Below are 21,191 nucleotides of genomic sequence, written 5' to 3'. Positions count from 1 at the left end.
GACCTCAGGCGATTCACCCACTCTTGCCTCCCAAAGTGCTGGGAGTACAGATGTCAGCCACCACGCCCAGCCCGAAGTTTTTTAATGAACATGTAAAGCTTCGTAGTTAATATGCTGTTTGGTTTACTTGAGTGTAGCTTTCAAATTTAAAGTGGACATAAGATAAATTGTGTTTGTTGTTTATTTTAGGGTTGGATTAGTAGAATCTAAAATCCGTGTACTTGTTGGAAACTTGGAACGGAATGAATTTATTACTCTTGCCCATGTGAATCCCCAGTCATTCCCAGGGAATAAGGAACATCATAAAGAGTAAGTTAATTGTTTTATAACACTTTATTTCTTAAATAATGTTATTTGGTATATGCATCATTTCAGAGTAATTGTGAGATTTTTGTTTAACAGGCATTGATGGGAGTATGACACATTATATATTTGAGTTTGAGTGTCTAGGCATTAAAAATAAGTACATAACTACTTTGGTAGCCCACAAACCCCAGCAAAACACCATCACATTATTTGGAGCATCTTTAAGAATATATTTAGTAAGTCATTTTCATAGCTGCTTAATCCTTCTTAGAACAACAGGGGATAACTTACCAGTTCTGGATGTCACTTTTAAGAATCTGGCCAGACCACTGAAATCTGTATTTGTGAGATAGAGACATAGAGACCAAGTTTTAATTATGAAATAGCATCTGTAAAGTTGTAAAAAATAATAATAATTAATGGAAATTCTTAAATTTTACTTTATAGCAACAATTACGTATCAATGTGGTTCCTTGGGATAATTTTTCGGAGAGTAGAAAATGCAGAAAGTGTCAACATAGACTTGACATATGATATACAGTCATTTACTGATACAGGTAAGACTCCATCATCATAGAGCTGTGATTCTCAAACCTGGCTATTACTCAGTGTCATCTGCCTACAATCTGGCTGGCTGTACTTATTAAAGTTCCACAATTGGTTAAGTGAACATGGCATATCCGTATTGCTGTTAAAACAGGAAAGGAGCCGGATGCGGTGGCTAATGCCTGTAATCCCAGCACTTTGGGAGGTGGAGGCGGGCAGATTACCTGAGGTCAGGAATTCGAGACCAGCCTGGCTAATACGGTGAAACCCCGTCTCTACTAAAAATACAAAGTTAGTAGAGTGTGGTGGCAGATGCCAGCTGCTTGGGAGGCTGAGGCAGGAAAATTGCTTGAACCTGGGAGGAGGAGGTTGCAGTGAGCCGAGATCGCCCCACTGCACTCTGGCCTGGCCCACAGAGTGAGACTGTCTCAAAAAAAAAAAAAAAAAGAAAAAAAAAAGCATTATGAAGCAATTTCCAAGATATATTAAGTGGGGGGTAAAATTCAGAACACTGTGTACACTGTGCTATTTATATAAAAATAAAAGAAAAAATAAATACATATTTGCTTACAAATGCATAGAATATCTCTGGAAGGATACTTAGTTTAAAAAAAATGGCAAGACTGGTTGCTTCTAGGTCAGGGTACAGGATAAGGAGACATCAGTGAATACTCTTCAACGCTTTAAGTTTTGTAGCATGTGAATGTTATCTGTTTTATTTTATTTTGTTTTAAGAGACAGAGTCTCACTCTGTCACCCAGGCCGGACTGCAGTGGTGCAATCTCAGCTCACTGCAACCTCCACCTCTGGGGTTCAAGTGATTCTCATGCCCCAGCCTCCCGAGTAGCTGGAATTACAGGTGCGTGCCACCAGGCCTGGCTAATTTTTGTATTTTTAGTAGAGACGGAGTTTCACCATGCTGGCCAGGCTGGTCTTGAACACCTGACCTCAAGTGATCCTGCCTCGGCCTCCCAAAAGTTCTGGGATTACAGGTGTGAGCCACCTCGCCTGGCTGAATGTTATCTGTTTTAAAACAAAGAAAGGAAAGCTCTTTGTATGTACAACCAGGGTTTGTGATCACAGTCTTAAAGATGACTTGATTTTTGCCAGGCACGGTGGCTCACAAGTGCTTGTAATCCTAATACTTTGGGAGACTGGGATGGTTGAATCTCTTGAGCTCAGGAGTTTGAGACCAGCCTGGGCAACATGGTGAAACCCCATCTCTACAAAAAATACAAAAAAAAGTTTGCCAGGTATCGTGCCTTGTGCTCCCAGCTATCTGGGAGGCTGAGGTGGGAGAATTGCTTGAACCCAGAAGGTCAAGGCTGCAGTGAGCCGAGATTGCGCCATTGCTCTCCAGCCTGGGTGACAAAGTGAGATACTATGCAGCCATAAAAAATGATGACTTCATGTCCTTCGTAGGGACATGGATGAAATTGGAAATCATCATTCTCAGTAAACTATGGCAAGAACAAAAAACCAAACACCACATATTCTCACTCATAGGTGGGAATTGAACAATGAGAATACATGGACACAGGAAGGGGAACATCACACTCTGGGGACTGTTGTGGGGTGGGGGGAGCGGGGAGGGATAGCTTTAGGAGATACACCTAATGCTAAACGACGAGTTAATGGGTGCAGTACACCAGCGTGGCACATGTATACATACGTAACTAACCTGCACATTGTGCACATGTACCCTAAAACTTAAAAGTATAATAATAATATAATAAAATAGAAAATAAATAAATAAATAAAAAATAAAAAAGACTTGATTTTTATGGGTTTTTTGTTTGTTTTAAATAGAGACAGGATTTCGCCATGTTGCCCAGGCTGATCTCGAACTCCTGGGCTCAAGCAATTTGCCCACCTTGGCCTCTTTAAAGTGCTGGGATTACAGGTGTCAACCACCGCACCTGGCCAGACTTTTATGTTTTTGATATGAAATAAATATCAGTAAGTACAGAATTGCTGAATATATTTCAGGATCAGTGAAAAGTATGTCTTTCACATCTAGCCCTCTAGTCACAACTCTGGAATATCTTAATGTATCTGTTATAAATTTGGGGTTATTTATCTTAAGAATCTGGAATAGTTATACATTCATACTATTAAAAGTATTGGCTTGGCTCATCTGGGTTTTCTGAATTCTTTTGAAAGAGCCCTCATATTTATCATGAAAATGCAGATTCCTGGCTGGGCATGGTAGCTCACACCTGTAATCCCAGCACTTTGGGAGGCCAAGGCGGGCAAATTACCTGAGGTCTGGAGTTCAAGACCAACCTGGCCAACATGGTGAAACCCCACCCATCTCTACTAAATATACAAAAATTAGCCAGGTGTGGTGGCGGGTGCCTGTAATCCCAGCTATTCCAGAGGCTAAGGCAGGAGAATCGCTTGAACCTGGGAGGCGGAGGTTGCAGTGAGCTGAGATCTCGCTGTTGCACTCCAGCCTGGGCAACAAGAGCGAAACTCCATCTCAAAAAAAGAAAAGAAAATGCAGATTCTTATGTTTCACCTTAGAACTATTAAATCCCACTCTGGGGAGGGAGCCAGAGAATCTGCAACTTAAACAAGCACTCCTGGTAACTCTTTTATAATCAATCTGGAATAAAAACATTGGCCATAAATTTTTCCATTCTAATTAGGGCTTAAATTTTTTAAAAAGGATAAGACTGGGACATAGTTTATTATAAATTTATAAGATATTATTTTTCAGATGAAGAAACTTGAGGCCCCAAGAGATTAAATAATTTACTGCATCTCACAGTACTTGCTGTGTAAAACAAGCCTCCCATCCCTGTCTTCAGTGGGCTTATAATCTCATTGAGTATATTTACAATTAAAACATTAAGAAATTTGTGTGGTAGTTAATAAAACCTGTTTTTTCATTGGGTATATTTACAATTAAAACATTAAGACATTTGTGTGTGAGTTAATAAAACCCATTTTCTTATAAGGCGTGAAAAGCACTAGAATGGGAATCTAGGGCTGTGTGGATTCTGATCCTGGCAAGGTATTCAGAGCTGTTTAGCCTCCTTTTCTCAACTGTACAATAAGGATGTATTTGTAAGATGGTTCCTGAAGTCTGTCATTCTATGATTGGTGTGGTAGCTGCAGTAGTAAATTCTCATGGAGGAGGAGGACAGCTTGAATTGCACCTTGGATATTTGGCCTAAGAATTAGCTTAGAAGGCCAGGTGCAGTGGTTCACACCTGTAATCCCAGCACTTTGGGAGGCCAAGGTGGGTGGATCACTTGAGGTCAGGAGTTCGAGACCAGCCTGGCCAACATAATGAAACCCTGTCTCTACAAAAAATCCAAAAAGTAGCTGGGCATGGTGCCCTGCGCTTCTAGTCCCAGCTACTGGGGAGGCTGAGGCAGGAGAATAGCTTGAACCCCGGAGGCAGAGGTTGCAATGAGTTAAGATTGTGCCACTGCACTCAAGCCTGGATGACAGAGCGAGAGTCTGTGTCAAAAAAAAAAAAAGAATTAGCTTAGACCTGGGCAAGTAATTATGAGGAGAGATTGCCTTTGGGGAAAATATCAGAAAATAAGATCTGGAAAATACCGTTTTTTAAATATATTTATTCTGTCAACAAGGTTTGATTATGAGAAAGTCTTAGAAGGTAGACATGGAAAAACTATTGGATTCATGGCTGGGCACGGTGGCTTACGCCTATAATCCCACCACTTTGGGAGGCCGAGGTGGGCGGATCACCTGAAGTCAGGAGTTCTAGACCAGCCTGACCAACATGGAGAAACCCAGTCTCTACGAAAAATCAAAAAAGTTAGCTGGACGTGGTGGCGCATGCCTGTAATCCCAGCTACTCGGGAGGCTGAGGCAGGAGAATGGCTCGAACCCAGGAGGCGGAGGTTGTGGTGAGCTGAGATTGCGCCATTGCACTCCAGCCTGGGCAGCAAGAGTGAAACTCCATCTCAAAAAAAGAAAAACTAGTGGATTCATGAATAGGATTGTGATGTGATGGAAATGTATTAAAAATATTTGTTTTGTGAGAGGGTTGTGGGTGGGTGGGTGGCTGGTGGTGATAGTGGGGAGATAGTAAAAGTATATGCATTTCAGAAAAATTAGGCAGAACCCTTGGTTCAGAAAGAAGTTTCCCATTTAACATATTAACATTGTTACAGTGTACAGACAGGCAAACAATATAAATATGCTAAAGGAGGGAATGAAAATTGAAGCAACTCATGTAAAGAAAAAACAACTTCACCACTACCTTCCTGCAGAAATTCTTCAAAAGAAGAAAAAGGTGAGTTTATAATCTTAACCCTTCAGTATGGTTTAACTCAGACAAATGATCTGGGACCAAATTTGCATTCTACAGCTCCCAAACCTATTGAGAAAAATAAGGAAGATATAGGCAGTTCAATCTAGGACTAAAATCTCATTTTCATTAATCACAAGAGATAATTTGCTTAAGTGACCTTCAGAATTGAAACCAGTCTTTATATTGTCATTTGCATTTTGAAATCCTAAAATCGTTCCCTTCTTTCAGCAAAGTCTCTCTGATGTCAATCGAAGCTCGGGCGGACTTCAATCCAAAAGATTGTCTCTGGATAGCAGTTGTCTGGATAGCTCCAGAGACACTGATAATGGAACACCTTTTAATTCTCCAGCATCCAAGTCTGATAGCCCTTCTGTAGGAGAAACAGAAAGGTCTGTCTTTATTTCAAATGTGTCCTTTTGGTTTTCTGTTCAGTTTATTTGAGGATAATGTGAACTTTTCTATACCTCTGCTACTGCCTTTTAAAATTGTTAAAAGATTTCATTTTACTGGCTGCTGGTCAATTTCTTGTTTAGAAATAACTCGTGGTAATCCTGTGGGAAACGGTATAGGCTTATGAGCATATGGGACTAGATAGGTACACAGAAATGTACACATTTGTTGCTTAAATTTTTCTCTTCTTACTGGGTCCTCTGCATTTTTCCCCCTTTTAGTTCAATGAAATGTTAAAGTACAGGCCTGAGCCAACAGTTGTGGCCAGGCACGGTGGCTCAGGCCTGTAATCCTAGCACTTTGAGAGGTCAAGGCAGGCGAACTGCTGGAGCCCAGGAGTTCCAAGACCAGCCTGAGTAACATGGCAAAACCCTGTCTATACAAAAAAATACAAAAATTAATTGGCCGGGCACAGTTGCTCACGCCTGTAATCCCAACACTTTGGGAGGCCAAGGCGGGCAGATCACCTGAGGTCAGGAGTTTGAGACCAGCCTGGCCAACATGGCAAAACCACATCTCTACTAAAAATGCAAAAATTAACAGGGTGTGGTGGCATGTGCCTGTATTCCCAGCTACTTGGGAGGCTGAGGCAGGAGAATCGCTTTAACCCAGGAGGTGGAGGTTGCAGTGAGCTGAGATCGTGCCATTGCACTCCAGCCTAGGCAACAAGAGCGAGACTCTGTCTCAAAAAAACAAAAACAAAAATTAGCTCGGCATGGTAGTGCACACCTGTAGTCCCAGCTACCCGGGAGGCCAAGGTGGGAGAACAGCTTGAGCCCGGAAGGTTGAGGCTGCAGTGAGCCATGTGTTCATGCCACTGCACTCCAGCCTAGGTGACAGAACAATACCATGTCTAAAAAAAAAAAAAAAAAAGCAGTGGTAAATGGTAAATATTACAACAAGAGTGTTTTAAATAACTAATGGGGCCAGGCGTGGTGGGTCACATCTATAATTTCAGCACTTTGGGAGGCTGAGGCAGGAGGATTGCTTGAGCCTCAGGAGTTCAAGACCAGCCTGGGCAACATAGATCCTGTCTCCACAAAAATAAAAATTTTAAAAATTAGCCCGACATGATGGCACACACCTATGTTCTTAGCTACCTGGGAGGCTGAGGTGGCAAAGTTACTTGAGTCCAGGAGGTTGAGGCTGCAGTGAGCTGTGATTGTGCCACTGCACTCCAACTTGGGCAGTAGAATGAGGCCTTTTCTCAAAAAAGGAGAAAAAAAGTAATATTTAAATCATTTATTGATGATAATTTAACACTTTCATTAGGAATAGTGCTGAGCCTGCTGCTGTAATTGTGGAGAAGCCACTGAGTGTACCACCAGCCCAAGGACTTTCCATTCCAGTGATTGGCGCAAGTAGGTATCTAAACTTGTATATATTAATAATTATATTTACAAAAAATTAGCTAGGCATGGTGGCACACGCCTGTAGTCCTAGCTACTGGGGAGGCTAAGGTGGGAGGGTCACCTGAGCCTGGGAAGTCAAGGCTGCAGTGAGCTGTGATCAAGCCACTGCACTGCAGCCTGGGTGATGGGAATGAGAGACCCTGTCTCAAGGAAAAAAAAATTACATAAATGTTTAATTATTAAAATCCTTTTTTTCCTTTTCAGAAGTTGACTCTACAGTAAAAACTGTATCACCCCCCACTGTGTGTACCATTCCTACCGTAGTAGGACGAAATGTCATTCCTAGAATCACAACACCTCACAACCCTGCCCAGGGACAACCGCATCTGAATGGAATGTCAAATATAACTAAGACTGTTACACCCAAGAGATCCCATTCCCCATCCATAGATGGGACTCCTAAGAGGTTGAAAGACGTAGAAAAGGTAAAGTTACAACTTTAGTGGTGATTCAGTAGTTGATATTTTTTATAGTTAATACTAAAGAAACAATTTTCCATAGCTGTTGGTGTTCTGTTAGGAGTTGGCTGAAAAGAATATTTACCCAAATCTTAAAGAAACAATATTAATTGCTCATCCTAAATTGAAATTACTAATACGTCTGAAAATTTGAATGATTGGTCTGAGTTTCTCCTTGACTTACAGAAGTCATTACTGATAACAAAATCTCATTTCTTGTGTGTTGATATGCCCTGCTTCCAGTAGGTGGTGGTAAAACTATATTTGTTAGAATCTGAATTGATTTAACCAAAAAGATCACCCATTTAACCAAAAAGATCACCCAAACTGTAGAAATTAACGGTGGCAGTTGAATTCAATCTAATTTAAATTATCTTCTCTTACCAATCCATGTTTATAGTAATTTTTATTATAGTGTAACCAATAACTAGTCTTCCAGTTTATATAGATTTATATGGTTTTTTGTAGGTACATAATAGCAATCTATTTCAATGTTTATATTTTAGTTTATTCGACTTGAATCAACATTTAAGGACCCCCGCACTGCTGAAGAAAGAAAAAGAAAATCAGTGGTAAATATATTAATAGTGTGCTTCAGAATATTTATTGTAAAGCGCCATGTATGAGGAAAAGTGCCATATTAGAAAGTAGGTCAGATTAGATTTATTTTCAGGTTTTCGTTAGGTTTTATTTTAAGTAGAAATAAGTGTTTGCATATAGGAAAGTTAGTTTTCACTTGTGTTGATTCTTCTGTTTTTAGGATGCCATTGGAGGAGAATCTATGCCTATTCCAACTATTGATACATCACGCAAAAAGGTAACAAGATAGTCTTGTTCATAGGTACAGTACATAGGTAAAAACTCATAGGTAATCTACAAGTACAAAAGCCTTATTAAGAGCCTAGCACTGGGAAAAAGTAAGATTTTGTCCCTGTCCCCAAGGACTAGCAGTGTAGTTGGGGTTGGAGATAGCAAGTATATAGTTCTGAATGTATGTACCTCAAAAGTCTAAAAAAGAGGCAGTAGTTTAAGACAACTTTATTATCTATTTAGATTATGTTCACCCTTTGTTTTTTATCTTTAAAGAAGCAGTTGGATGCTCAGCACATTAATTTCTTACCAAGCACCTGGAGGTATATCTCTGTTGTGTACTATTGCTTACTGCCAAAACATAGGTTTGATAATTAGGAACCATGTGTACTAATATTTTAGAGGAACCAAATGTAGTGGTATATATAGTAAGTACCTTTAAAACATGAGCTAAACGCCCCTAAATTGTAATTTAAATGTTTATTATTTGAAGAATTACTTTTATAACTAATAATGTGTGTAGTATTAAGTGTGGTATGCTAAAGAGCAAGTACTCAAAAACCAGCCTTGTGTAAATAGAGAAAGCCCTTCTCTGAGAGTTTATAATGAACAGAATGGCTTATTTATAATAATGATAAATAATTATAAATATATATGATGATAATTATAAATTATAAATAATAATAATTTATAATAAAACAGAGTGGCCATTAAATAGTAAAGTGCTTTTCATCATCAACTGTTACCCTGCCAGGTTCTCCAGGATGTAGTAGCTATTCTAAAGCAAAATAGTATACTCACAGGCTATTAGTTGTAGATTTTGAGCCTTTAACATAAGATTAAGTTACAAAAAATATGAACGTATAATTATGTGTCATGGTGGAAGAAAAAATTTTGAGATAGATATTGAAGTACAAAAGAGTGAAATGACATATCTGGATTTTTTAATATATCCAGTCTAAAGGGAAAGTGGGTACACCAAACAATTGCAGCAAAATTGTAATAATGTCTGAAACTTGGTTTTGGCATTTAAGTCCTTATTGCCCTGGTGTCTACTTCTTTGTATATCTGAAATTGCTCATAATTGTTTTAATGCATATGGATATGATACAGATACTGGCTTAGCCAAGGTAAAACAAGAGGAGAATTAAGCAGCCATCTCTTGACAAGAAACTAACTATCCCCATTACAGAAGTCTAGAGTTTGCCTTCCTTTTTTTTTTTTTTTTTTTTGACATGGAGGCTCGCTCTGTAGCCCAGGTTGGAGTGCAATGGCGCGATCTTTTTGTATTTGTAGTGGCTAATTTTTGTATTTGTAGTGGAAAAGGGTTTCACCATATTGGCCAGGCTGCTCTTGAACTCCTGACCTCAAGTGATTCGCCCGCCTTGGCCTCCCAAAGTTCTGGGATTACAGGCGTGAACCACCATGCCCGGCCCTACATTTTGCCTTCTTTATGTAATAATCTTTAATGCCCTCAGAATCCCTCAAACCGATGTCCCTGAATTTCATAACCATCAAAGTTATCTAGCCTAAGTACAAAGTTCAGTTTTCCTGAGAACTTAAGTATCTCACAGATTGAGTCAGTGGTCTTCTTCATGAATGTATTACAGAAACAAATTGAGGGTCATAACTCTCAGATATTAAATTTTTCTGTACTACACACACTCATTTTTCACTTCACACCCCAAGAGCTTCCTGTTTAGTCACCATGAACTTCCTTTTTTTTTTTCTTTGCTTGACCTTAAGGACTGTGTTCTTTATGCATTTCTTGATCCAGGCATGGCAGTTCCTCTTTTCCTGTACATATTCACACTCCTGCCACTTCTACCCTTTCTCTTATCCCTCTGCTTTTCACCTCTGACTGTAAAAAGAAGTAGCAGTTCCGAAAGCAAGAGTTCCCTATGAACACGGAAGGAAATATTCATTGCATACTTGAGTGTTTAGGAGCTAGAGGGTTTGGGAGAAAAACTCCCCAAGTTTTGTGACTGACTTTCTAGCTGGGCCTTTATAATATATATGATGTGCTTTTCCTTTTTTGTTTCCTCTTTCTTTCTAATAGAGACTACCCAGTAAAGAACTACCAGATTCTTCATCTCCAGTTCCAGCAAACAACATCCGTGTCATCAAAAATTCCATTCGACTGACCCTTAATCGGTAAAAGCAGTGCCTCCTCACTTAAGTGAACAAGCAATCATTTAGTGGCATAGATGCAGCCACTTGTTTTTTAAATAGAAGTGGCTGTCATACGTGAAATAAGGTGAAAGTGACAGCCTTCAGCCTAATAACCTTGAAGTGGTTTTTGAACTGTCAAACTTTGACCTGCAGATGCTGTAGCATTCTCTCACTGATTGCTACATACACTTCTCTGAGGATCACCTGCTGTCAAATTGCCATCTACAGTATTACAGCTTTGCATTTGGGGGTTTTACTGCCTTAACTTTCAATGCTTGTTATGGGAACCAGTTCTTAGCCACTTGGACACTGATAACAAGTCCTGAACTCCTTTTTTGTTTTGTTTTTTGTGTTTTTTTTTTTTTTTGTCTTATGTTGTAATCATTGTATAGAGCTAAAAAAATTGAAAACAAACAAAAAAATTGTCTTGTATTTTCCAAATGTTAATACATTTACTTTAGCATTGAAGACACTTTGAAACCTGAGATAAATGAATGTGAGATATCTTTTCTGCTTTCCTCATTTGTGTAGATGTACTGTCTGTTCTGTTGATTTAAATTATTTTTTTCCAGATTGGCACATGAAATATTTAAACTTTTTTGTGTGCCTTTCTGTCCAAATGTTGCATAGTTACCAGGGAAGATTAGTCCAGTGATTACATAAGAGTTGGGCACCATAAATTCTCTATATTTTGCCTCCCATGGAGGCCTTTGAAATGCATCTTTATTAAAAATCAAAATATAACCAGGATACTGAAAGTCAGTATATGAATGGTAAAATTGTTACATATCCTATTTCATGCCATTCTTGTTAGTTGACTGGTATTTTTTACTGAGGAGCAACTCATTCCAGCATCAACAATAAGATAACCTTTAAGTATGGCAAACTTGTATTTTTGAGGTGTAAAATTAACTTGGCATGATAATTCCTGATCATTATTTACCCCACAACTTCAAATAGTTTCTTCACGGACTAGGCATGCAGAAATAAGCAGTGGATTTTATTGAAACCTAAAGGCATTTTGAATGACATTGTTACCAACCATTAATTGGCTCAGGACCTTTGTAATTTTTATTTAACTATATGAGTTGTCTTTTTTTACGCTGCTTTTTTCAATGCATTTCTTAATATTTTTTAAGTTTCATGAATGCATGCTCAGTTTATTAAAATCCATAACCATGTAATTCTTGTAATATGTTGATTCAGTGTTTTGTAAATGAAGTCGTATGTATTTTCAGAGTATTTTTGTATGTACTGTAAGATACCATCTTTTCAAAGAGAAACGTTTAAAACCTTTATTGTCTCTCCTTAGTCTAATTTTTTAAATGTGGATTATGCTTGAATTACTATATTTAAAATGAAAATGTATAGATTACACAGCCAGGAATGCTAGTATCTACCACCTTCTTTAGATTTCACTCAGCATTTAGTAGGTCCAGTAGGAAAAACCCAAAATGGTACATTGAGTAGTGTGGGGAAGACACCTCGTGTATTATAGGACTCACGGGATGCCATCTAGCAAGTGGAGAAAGAGCAGTCCATTTTCTCTTGCAAGCCCTTTACCATTGAGTTGAAATTCTTGAATTGCCAGAGAGCCGTATCCTCCAGGTCCCACTCCTGTTCATTGCCCTTTAGGTCTCCAAAATGTAAATTCTAATGTTTACCTTGTACCATGGAAAACATGAAAAGAGTCTTAGAAGTAAAGAACAACAAGGAAAAAATGTTTGTTCTATTATTCCCTTTTTATATAGCAGCAAAAGATAAGAATAAAATCACATAACCAAGTTGAAGCTTCCTTGGCAAAGCTGTTGTCTTAGCTGACTCTTTCCCTTTATTCAGATGTTTGGGGATTGTTCTACAAATAGTCTATTTGAGCAAAAATGAATGATTATGAAAGAACTGAATAATTATCACCTGACTTCAACTTTTGAAAGCTTTAGTAAGGAATTTGATTAAATTTTATATACTGGATGTGTATGCATTTCTGCATTTCATATCTTTTGCTTTTAAATCAGCCTTCAAAGTATCTTTAGGAATTCCTTCTGTATCCATGTTTACCCCATTATGTAAATAGATCTTTGGAGTGACTAGTGGAGTTTTTCTTTAATAAGGAAGCAACAAGTCTAACCTTGTACTATAGGATAGGCATTTATTTTAGATTAAGGAGCCCATTCAACATGTCAATGAGTCAACATTAGAGTACTCAAAGATAGCATTCTTCAACCTGTTTGGTAACTGAGGAGTTGATAAAATACTTTTGAGATGGTGGGGTTTGTCAGAAATAAAATATTTTCTATCCTGACCAGTAGGTAGAACTTTGAGTACATTTCGTTAACTTGGTGGGAAGCTTCCACTGTACTAGTTCCAAGTAAAAAAGGAGAAAGTATGATCTGGGATTTTGTGTTATGATGAGAGGCACTAAGTACATGTGTTTGTTTTGTTTTGTTTTGTTTGAGACAGAGTTTTGCTCTTGTTGCCCAGGCTGGAGTGCAGTAGCCCAGTCTCGGCTCACTGCAACCTTCACCTCCCGAGTTCAAGCTATTCTCTTGCCTCAGCCTCCCAAGTAGCTGGGATTACAGGCACCCACCACCTCACCCAGCTAATTTTTGTATTTTTAATACAGACAGCGTTTCACCATGTTGGCCAGGCTGGTCTCGAACTTGTGACCTCAGGTGATCCACCTGCCTCGGCGTCCCAAAGTGCTGGGATTACAGGCATGAACCACCGCACCCGGCCGTGTTGGTTTTCAAGTGTGAAAAAATACCTAGAAGTATATTTTATAAAGTCAAATAATCTGTTCTTCAGTATATAGACACATGTTCATTTTCACAAGGGCATTACATTTTAATTTGCTCATTTTTCAGTAGCTCTGGAGAATATGTATGAAAGGAAAACAATTACCTGCTAGCTTAAACCTTAGGGACTTAACCAATTCAAGATGGAGGTACATGGCGTAAAACTGGGACAGGAGAATTATTATTTTTTTATTTTTTATTTTTTTATGAAGACAAGAGTTTCACTCTGTCACCCAGTCTGGAGCACAGTGGCATGATCTCACCTCACTGCAACCTCTGCCTCCCGGGTTCAAGTGATTCTCTTGCCTCAGCCTCCCAAGTAGCTGGAATTACAGGCCTGTGCCATGCCCAGCTAATTTTCGTATTTTCAGTAGAAATGGGATTTCACCATGTTGGCCAGGGTGGTCTTGAACTCCTCACCTCAAGTGATCTGGCTGCCTCGGCCTCCCTAAGTGCTGGGATTACAGGCATAAGCTACTGTGCCCAGCCAGGAGAATGAATTTTAAAAATCTATGTTAGTGTTTAAAATGAGTGCTTTGTTTTAAAGCAGCAATTTAGTAGCATTATTAAAATGCTTACTTCACTATAGTAGCAATTAGGTAAAGATGGGCAATATCAAAATGGGCTAAACTTATTTTCCACTATGTTCCACACCTTTGAAATAGGAATTCCTAACTTGAGAATCATGAACCCTTAGGGAATCCTTTATAATTGTGTATAAGAAGTTCTAGTTTACATGCATTTTTCTTGGGGGAAGTGCCTAGTTTAGATCAGCTTCTCGAAGTGGCAAAAGTATGGGAGTTAGGGTTAGGAACCACCAGGATTGAATAATCCTGGAATATTATATAATTTTCTACTTTTGATTTTGCTGTGGTATATTTCTGAAAATGTTCTGTGGCTCCTAACTAGTAAAATGGGCTGGTGAGGGACTCTGGAATTCTGAATTTCTAAGTTTATAACCTAAAATGAAACTGTAAAGTCCTCGGTATTTAGAAAAATGCTTAATCTCAGATTTACAGATGGCCTCATGATAACTTAGATTCATTAACAAGGTCAAACTTTAGTTCAACAAATTTCAACCCAATATTATCACAGTACAATAGCTTAGAATGATCATTAGAAATGGTAGAAAATAGAATAAATCATTAAAGATCCCAAAATGTTGAGTTCTGTAGCATGAAAACTTTCTTGCTCCTCCATGTTTGTAGTTCAGGCCAGAACAAACTAAACAGACCAATAAATATAAAAGTGATAGTTGAGGGAAAAAACAAAAAAACTTTGTATAAATAAAATTGTATGTGTGTTCAAATAACTACCTATTAAATCATCCAAAGCTTAGAATTTAAATTGGTCATAGTAGCAAATAGTGCAGATGATGGAAGAAAACCAGTCTCAATAATGGTTTTTTTTTTTTCCAATTGCGTAAGGTCACGTCATCCCCCAAATTGTCTATTTTTTCTTTTCTTTTTTTTTAAGATGGAGTCTCGCTCCGTCACCCAGGCTGGAATGCAGTGGCGCAATCTTGGCTCATTGCAACCTCCACCTCCCAGGTGCAAGCGATTCTCCTACCTCAGCCTCCCAAGTAGCTGGGACTACAGGTGCCCGCCACCACGTGGGCCTGGCTAATTTTTGTAGAGATGGGGTTTCAACATGTTGGCCAGGCTGGTCTCAAACTCCTGACCTCCAGTGATGCACCCGCCTCGGCCTCCCAAAGTTCTGGGATTACAGGCGTGAGCCACCGTGCCCAGCCCCTATTTTTTCTGAAATAATTTTTCGGATATACTTTTATATTTGAAATTAGTTGAACATAAGATGATCAAGCTTGCTATAAGTTTTAAGCTATTGCTACATTTGAACAAAGACCCACGTACTTATCTTAGAAAGTACTTAGGATATCTTTGAGATTAATGGTGCTACATCACTCTACAGTACTATGTAAAATGAATGCAGCTGCTGTTCCTTTCTAGCTAGCTGTTTGTGTAGTTCATATTAATTTACCCTGCCTTTTATTTGGATTGTCTGATTTCTTAGTTGTACACATGAACCTCATTATTTGCGTGGAATAAGTAATCAAATAAAATTGCTTTGATAAATAGGTGATGATTGAGTGATGTTATTTGGGACTAACTCAAAAGTACCAGAAGTCTTAACTTTTCAGTGACAACCAATTTTGTCATTTACCACTCAGACTCTTTTTGGTAGATAATGGTATCTACTACCCACTTAGTATGAATGCAAAGCTCAGACCTAATGTGCATCACACAGAATCATTTATTAAACGTTTATCAGCAAGCGGTGGCACAACAGTTTATACAATCTGCTCTATAAGCTTAATGGAGTGTCCCAGCTTTCTGTCCCTTTTGGTGGTCTGACCACCCTTTCATGAAAAGGCCACTTGAGGTGTCTATGTCAAGCACTAGGGGCAAAATTCTGTCACCCTTCTGATCAGGATCAGGCAATCAGTCCTCCGTACTAATAATGGCTGGACACAGGATCAAGCTGTGGGTACTATGCATACAAGTACAGGTTACAGGGCTCGTTACATTCTTAAACCTCTTGTAAGAATGGACAGTGACTGGTTTTTAGCCAATCCATGTGCTAGTGCTGAATTCACAAATAAGAGCTTGTGTCTGCGTCGTTAGTATTACTAGCAAGCTGTTGATGTCACCAATGGAAACACATTTGACATTTATTAAGCTAATTGGCAAAGTCTGCATTGGTTGAGCTATGGATAACAAGGGCTTCTAGTAGTCACTTTTGAAGTGTGGGCTTCTCGATTGGATTGCTAGGTGGCCATCTCTGGAGTGTAAATTTCTGGTTGGGGCAACTCACTGCTCCTAGGACATAACATACTAACACAATTACCATGCTGTGATAAAATGTTTTCTAAAGTCAATTAACATCATAACAGGTTCTTCGTGGATCCAAATGTGTTACAGTACTAAGGACAAAAATAAAACGTATTGGGGCCGGGTGCAGTGGCTCACACCTGTAATCCTAGCACGCTGGGAGGCCGAGGCAGGTGGATCATTTGAGGTCAGGAGTTCAAGACCAGCCTGGCCAAGATGGTGAAGCCCCGTCTCTACTAAAAATCCAAAAATTAGCCAGGTGGTAGTGGCATGCGCCTGTAATCCCAGCTACTCAGGAGGCTGAGGCAGAATCGCTTGAGCCTGTGAGGCAGAGTTGCTGTGAGCCGAGATCATGCCACTGCACTCCCACCTGGGCAACAGAGTGAGACCCTGTCTCAAAAAATAAAAATATATATATTGGGCCAGGCATGGTGGCTCACCCCTGTAATCCCAGCACTTTGGGAGGCTGAGGCAGGTGGATGGCCTGAGGTCAGGAGTTCAAGATCAGCCTAGCCAACATGGTGAAACTCCGTCTCTACTAAAAATACAAAAATTAGCCAGGTGGTAGTGGCATGCACCTGTAATCCCTGCTACTTGAGAGGCTGAGACAGGAGAATCACTTGAACCCGGGAGGCAGAGGCTGCAGTGAGCCAAGATCGCACAACTGCACTCCAGCCTGGGGGAGACAGAGCGAGACTCTATCTCAAAAAATAAATAAAAATAAAATAATGTATTGCTTTTTAATCCCCTATCCTAAAAACCATCTTTCAAACCATATGATCCAGCCAAACTGTTTTAATTGATAGTGTTTAAAAATATATACTTCAGGGCCTTCCTTGCCGATCTTTGATTATTGACATTTTTGGCTTACTGCTGCGTAGAGACTTCCATGATACCCTAGCCAGACTCTTACCTTTTCAGTATGTTACTTGTACGTTTGAACGTTTAAATTATTCTGACTTGTGTAATGCTCAGTTTACCTGTTTCCCCTGACAAGATTGTAGGTTTGAGAATAGTGACCTCCGGCCAAGCACAGTGGCTCATGCCCGTAACCCCAGCACTTTGGGAGACCAAGGAAGGAGGATCGCTTGAAGCCAGGAGCTGAAGACCAGCCTGGCCAACATAGTGTCTCTACAAATAAAATTAGCCCAGTGTGGTGGTGCTCACCTGTAGTCCCAGCTACTCAAGATGCTGAGGTGGACAGATTGCTGGAGCCCAGCAGGTCAAGGCCACAGTGAGCTATGATCACGCCACTCCACTCCACCCTGGGTGATAGAGTGAGACTCCATGTCTTAAAAAAAAAAAAAAAAGTGACCTTTATCCAAAAATCTTTATGTAGTGAATACCCAGAAAATATTTAAGAGGAAAACACATGAGTCCTTGTTTGGTTTGAGGGGTAGGATTGTTTTGTTTTTAAATTTAAATAGGATTATCTTAAAGAGAAGCCCAGTGAAGGAACTAAGATGCAAGAAGGCAAACAAAACTTCCTGAGGCTATTAAGACACGTTGTCTATGCCGGGCACAGTGGCTCACACCTGTAATCCCAGCACTGTGGGAGGCCGAGGCAGGCAGATCACTTGAGGTCAGGAGTTCAAGACCAGCCTGGTCAACATGGCGAAGCAAAACCTGGTCTCTACTGAAAATAGAAAAATTAGCCAGGTGTGGTGGTGCACACCTGTAATCCCAGCTACTTGGGAGGCTGAGGCAAGAGAATTGCTTGAACCCGGGAGGCGGAGGTTGCAGTGAGCTGAGATAGTGCCACTACACTCCAGCCCGGGCAACAGAGCAAGACTCTGTCTCAAAAAAAAAAAAAAAAAGATATGTTTTCCAAATTTAGACTGTAACCCTTAACAAGAAATACATTTTACATTGCAAGCCAGGACACGTATCCATATATACATGAATATGTGTGTAAATAAATGTATACACACACATAAAACCACAAAACAATTTTTTCCTTACTGTATGTGATAAGGATTATTTTATTTCCTTTTTTTAAGTGCTGTGATTTCACTAAGGTGATTTTACAACCTGTCTTGAGTCATGACGTACAGTTTGAAATACACTGCATTAGAAGTTCCCAAAAGTTCGTCTCAAACTTAGTCATCTTTCTTTTTTTCTGTCTGTTCTATAATTCAGACTGTTAAAGCAAACACTTCTGTAAAGCATGGTGTTATGAAGGAAGTGGGAAAAGTAGATGAAGAATAGATAATCCTTTGTCCCAAGGAAAAATTGTTGTTGTTTTTGTCTTTTTGAGATGGAGCGTCACTCTGTCACCCAGGCTGGAGTGTCGTGGCACGATCTCAGCTCACTGCAACCTTTGCCTCCTGGGTTCAAGCAATTCTCCTGCCTCAGCCTCCCAAGTAGCTGGAACTACAGGTGCCCGCCACCACACCCAGCTAATTTTTGTATTTTTAGTAGAGATGGGGTTTCACCATTTTGGTCAGGCTGGTCTCGAACTCCTGACCTCAGGCCATCCACCCACCTCAGCCTCCTAAAATGCTGGGATTACAGACGTGAACCACCATGCTCGGCCCCCAAGGAAGAATTCTTACCTAAAGAACATCTTTGCATCAATCAACAATAAAAAAATGTAAAAGCCAAAAGCAGCCGGGCATGGTGGCTCACGCCTGTAATCCCAGCACTTTGGGAAGACAAGGCAAGTGGATCACCTGAAGTCCAGGAGTTGGAGACTAGCCTGGCCAAAATGGTGAAACCCTGTTTCTACTAAAAAAACAAAAAAAATTAGCCGGGCGTGGTGGCAGGTGCCTGTAATCCCAGCTACTCAGGAGGCTAAGGCAGGAGAATTGCTTGAACCTGGGAGGCAGAGGTTGCAGTGAGCCAAGATCATGCCACTGCACTCCAGCCTGGGCAACAGAGCGAGACTCTGGCTCAATAAATAAATGCCAAAAGCATGAATTCAGACATTTGGAAGGTATTCATCTTAATGTTAGTTAACCTCAGTGGGCCAAGAGATGGCAAGATGCTCAGAGAGTGGACTGGGGTAAACTCAAGAATGACAAGGATACTAACAAAGATTTGCACAAATGAGATGCACAAACTACTCCTTTAGAAAATCTGATTGTGTACACCACTCTCTTATATAATATCCCAACATGGTCCAGACACTCAAGGATACTGGACTGCAGAGGTCCGATAGTAAAAGCATTACTACCTCCTGGGAAGTTCTATACCATAATTATAAAAAGTACTTAATGTTTACTAAGCATTTACAATGTGCCTTTTAAAACATTATGGTACTTAATCTTAGCACTATTTTTAATAGCGCTATTATTGTTTTACAGATGAGGAAACTGAGGCTGAGAAGGATTACATGACCGGCTTCAAATTGCATAACTATTAAGCGGCAGACTCAAAGTCCAAGTGCTCCACCCCATCTTCTACTTACAAAAGAAGTTAGACGGAGATGTGTGCATCAAATTCCCACCATCCTGTGTCATTCCATGAGATCTGGAACTTTTGAGAGTAGCCTGGCCAGTGGCAACTATGGCCATTTGTGTCAGGCTGCAGGGGGCACTGTGCCTCCTGCAGAGAGCCCAGTTCTAGCCAGGCTCTGCCGCTTGCACCTGCGTAACTTTAACTGACACTTAATTCCCTATGCTTTGTTTTCTCCCAACTGAAACACTTACCCTTCAAACCTCACAGGGTAACTATAACATGAAAATATTCCAAAAGATCAGCAGGGGTTTTCAAATAGGGAGGACAGTTAATCTCCCAATATAATAGCTATGTAGCATTCCTTACCCATCAGGCCAGCTTGGAGCAGAAAGACAAAGGGATCCAGAAGGAATATCTCCAAGAAGAAAAAAAAAAGAAAGAAAAGAAAATGAAAGCTTATCTGATATGCTTGAACATTGTGAGAAGATATTAACGATTCTGTCAAAGAGCTTGAAAATAAGTTAATTTTTTTTTTTTTTTTTTTTTTTTTTGAAACAGGGTCTTGCTCTGTCACCCAGGCTGGAGTGCAGTGGCGCGATCTCAGCTCACTGCAACCTCCGCCTCCTGGGCTCAAGGGACTCTCCTGCTTCAGCCTTGCGAGCAGATGGAATTACAGGCGCATGCCACCATGCCAGGCTAATTTTTTTTTTTTTGAAATGGAGTCTTACTCTGTTGCCCAGGCTGGAGTGCAGTGGCGTGATCTCGGCTCACTGCAACCTCCGCCTGCTGGGTTCAAGCAATTCTCCTGCCTCAGCCTCTCGAGTAACTGGGACTATAGTCATGTGCCACCATGCCTGGCTAATTTTTGTATTTTTAGTAGAAATGGGGTTTCACCATGCTGGCCAGGCTGGTCTAGAACTCCTGACCTCGTGATCCACCCGCCTTGGCCTCCCAAAGTGCTGAGATTACAGGCGTGAGCCACCGCGCCTGGCCCAAAAATAACCAAGTAAAAATTTTTTAAATGATACATATTCCAGAGAAATCCAAAAGCTAAATAAAAGAAAATGTAACTGCAGCATTCACTTGGTGTCACAGGATCCTTCAGGTGTCGCTTTTCCTACAGGAAAACTCTGTGGCCAGTGGCGCCTTTGCCCAAGCCTTGCTTGGGCCCACTGGGCTCATTCTGCCCTCTTAGCTTGGCAGGCTACACTCAACTTGCACTACCAGCCTGGATCCCACACCTGCATGTGTGCCAGGCATGAAGCGGCGAGGGGTGTGTGGGCAAGTGAGCACAGGGGTCTGGCCACTGCGCACAACAAAGCATGCCGGCTGCTGTGGCAGAGCAGGCAGCTCCAGGCACCAGCTCCATGCAAGCCTGTGACTGGATCAGCTGCACCGCAAGTGGCTTCCACTGTGGGCAGCTGTGTCTGGATGAGGGGAATGCAGTGGTGCCCAGAAGCTTGGAGATGCCACAAACTGCAGAGCCCCAAAGAGCATGGTCACAGTCCTGGCTCAGGGAGCGTCTAGGTCTGGGCTCCCCAAAGGGCCGCGGCTTTCTCTCTTTCTTGTCTCCCACAGCATGGCAAGTGTGGGGGAGTGTGTTTTAGCCCTATTTGTGTTACAGCTCTTTTAGTCCAGCCATTCGGTGGGTCCCAAGTTCTTTTCCCCTGTCCAGGAAGAATGAGGTACATGGACAACTGGAG

The 21,191-nt window shown here is 40.5% G+C and overlaps 1 protein-coding gene across 4 annotated transcripts in view; it reads left to right on the top strand.

Moving 5' to 3' along the window:
- The window catches only part of PAPOLG (poly(A) polymerase gamma), a 51,063-nt gene extending 30,560 nt beyond the window's left edge, over nucleotides 1-20,503 (top strand). For 2 of the 4 annotated variants that reach the window (XM_003830862.4, XM_008956283.3), the window contains exons 14-22: nucleotides 190-309; nucleotides 754-863; nucleotides 5,004-5,125; nucleotides 5,372-5,532; nucleotides 6,866-6,954; nucleotides 7,210-7,430; nucleotides 7,970-8,035; nucleotides 8,224-8,280; nucleotides 10,333-11,743. In XM_003830862.4, the coding sequence (XP_003830910.1) occupies nucleotides 190-309; nucleotides 754-863; nucleotides 5,004-5,125; nucleotides 5,372-5,532; nucleotides 6,866-6,954; nucleotides 7,210-7,430; nucleotides 7,970-8,035; nucleotides 8,224-8,280; nucleotides 10,333-10,431 (1,045 nt within the window). In that variant the 3' untranslated portion in view covers nucleotides 10,432-11,743. Of the gene's footprint in view, nucleotides 1-189; nucleotides 310-753; nucleotides 864-5,003; nucleotides 5,126-5,371; nucleotides 5,533-6,865; nucleotides 6,955-7,209; nucleotides 7,431-7,969; nucleotides 8,036-8,223; nucleotides 8,281-10,332; nucleotides 11,744-19,394 lie in introns of those variants that run through there. The other 2 variants (XM_063594600.1, XM_034953206.3) reach the window with 2 other exon arrangements.
- The last annotated feature ends 688 nt before the right edge of the window (nucleotides 20,504-21,191 follow it).

Source organism: Pan paniscus, chromosome 12 (assembly GCF_029289425.2).
Source record: "Pan paniscus chromosome 12, NHGRI_mPanPan1-v2.0_pri, whole genome shotgun sequence".
NCBI lineage: Eukaryota > Metazoa > Chordata > Mammalia > Primates > Hominidae > Pan > Pan paniscus.
The sequence above is the reverse complement of the archived record's forward strand: the minus strand, read 5'-3'. Positions and strand labels throughout refer to the sequence as shown.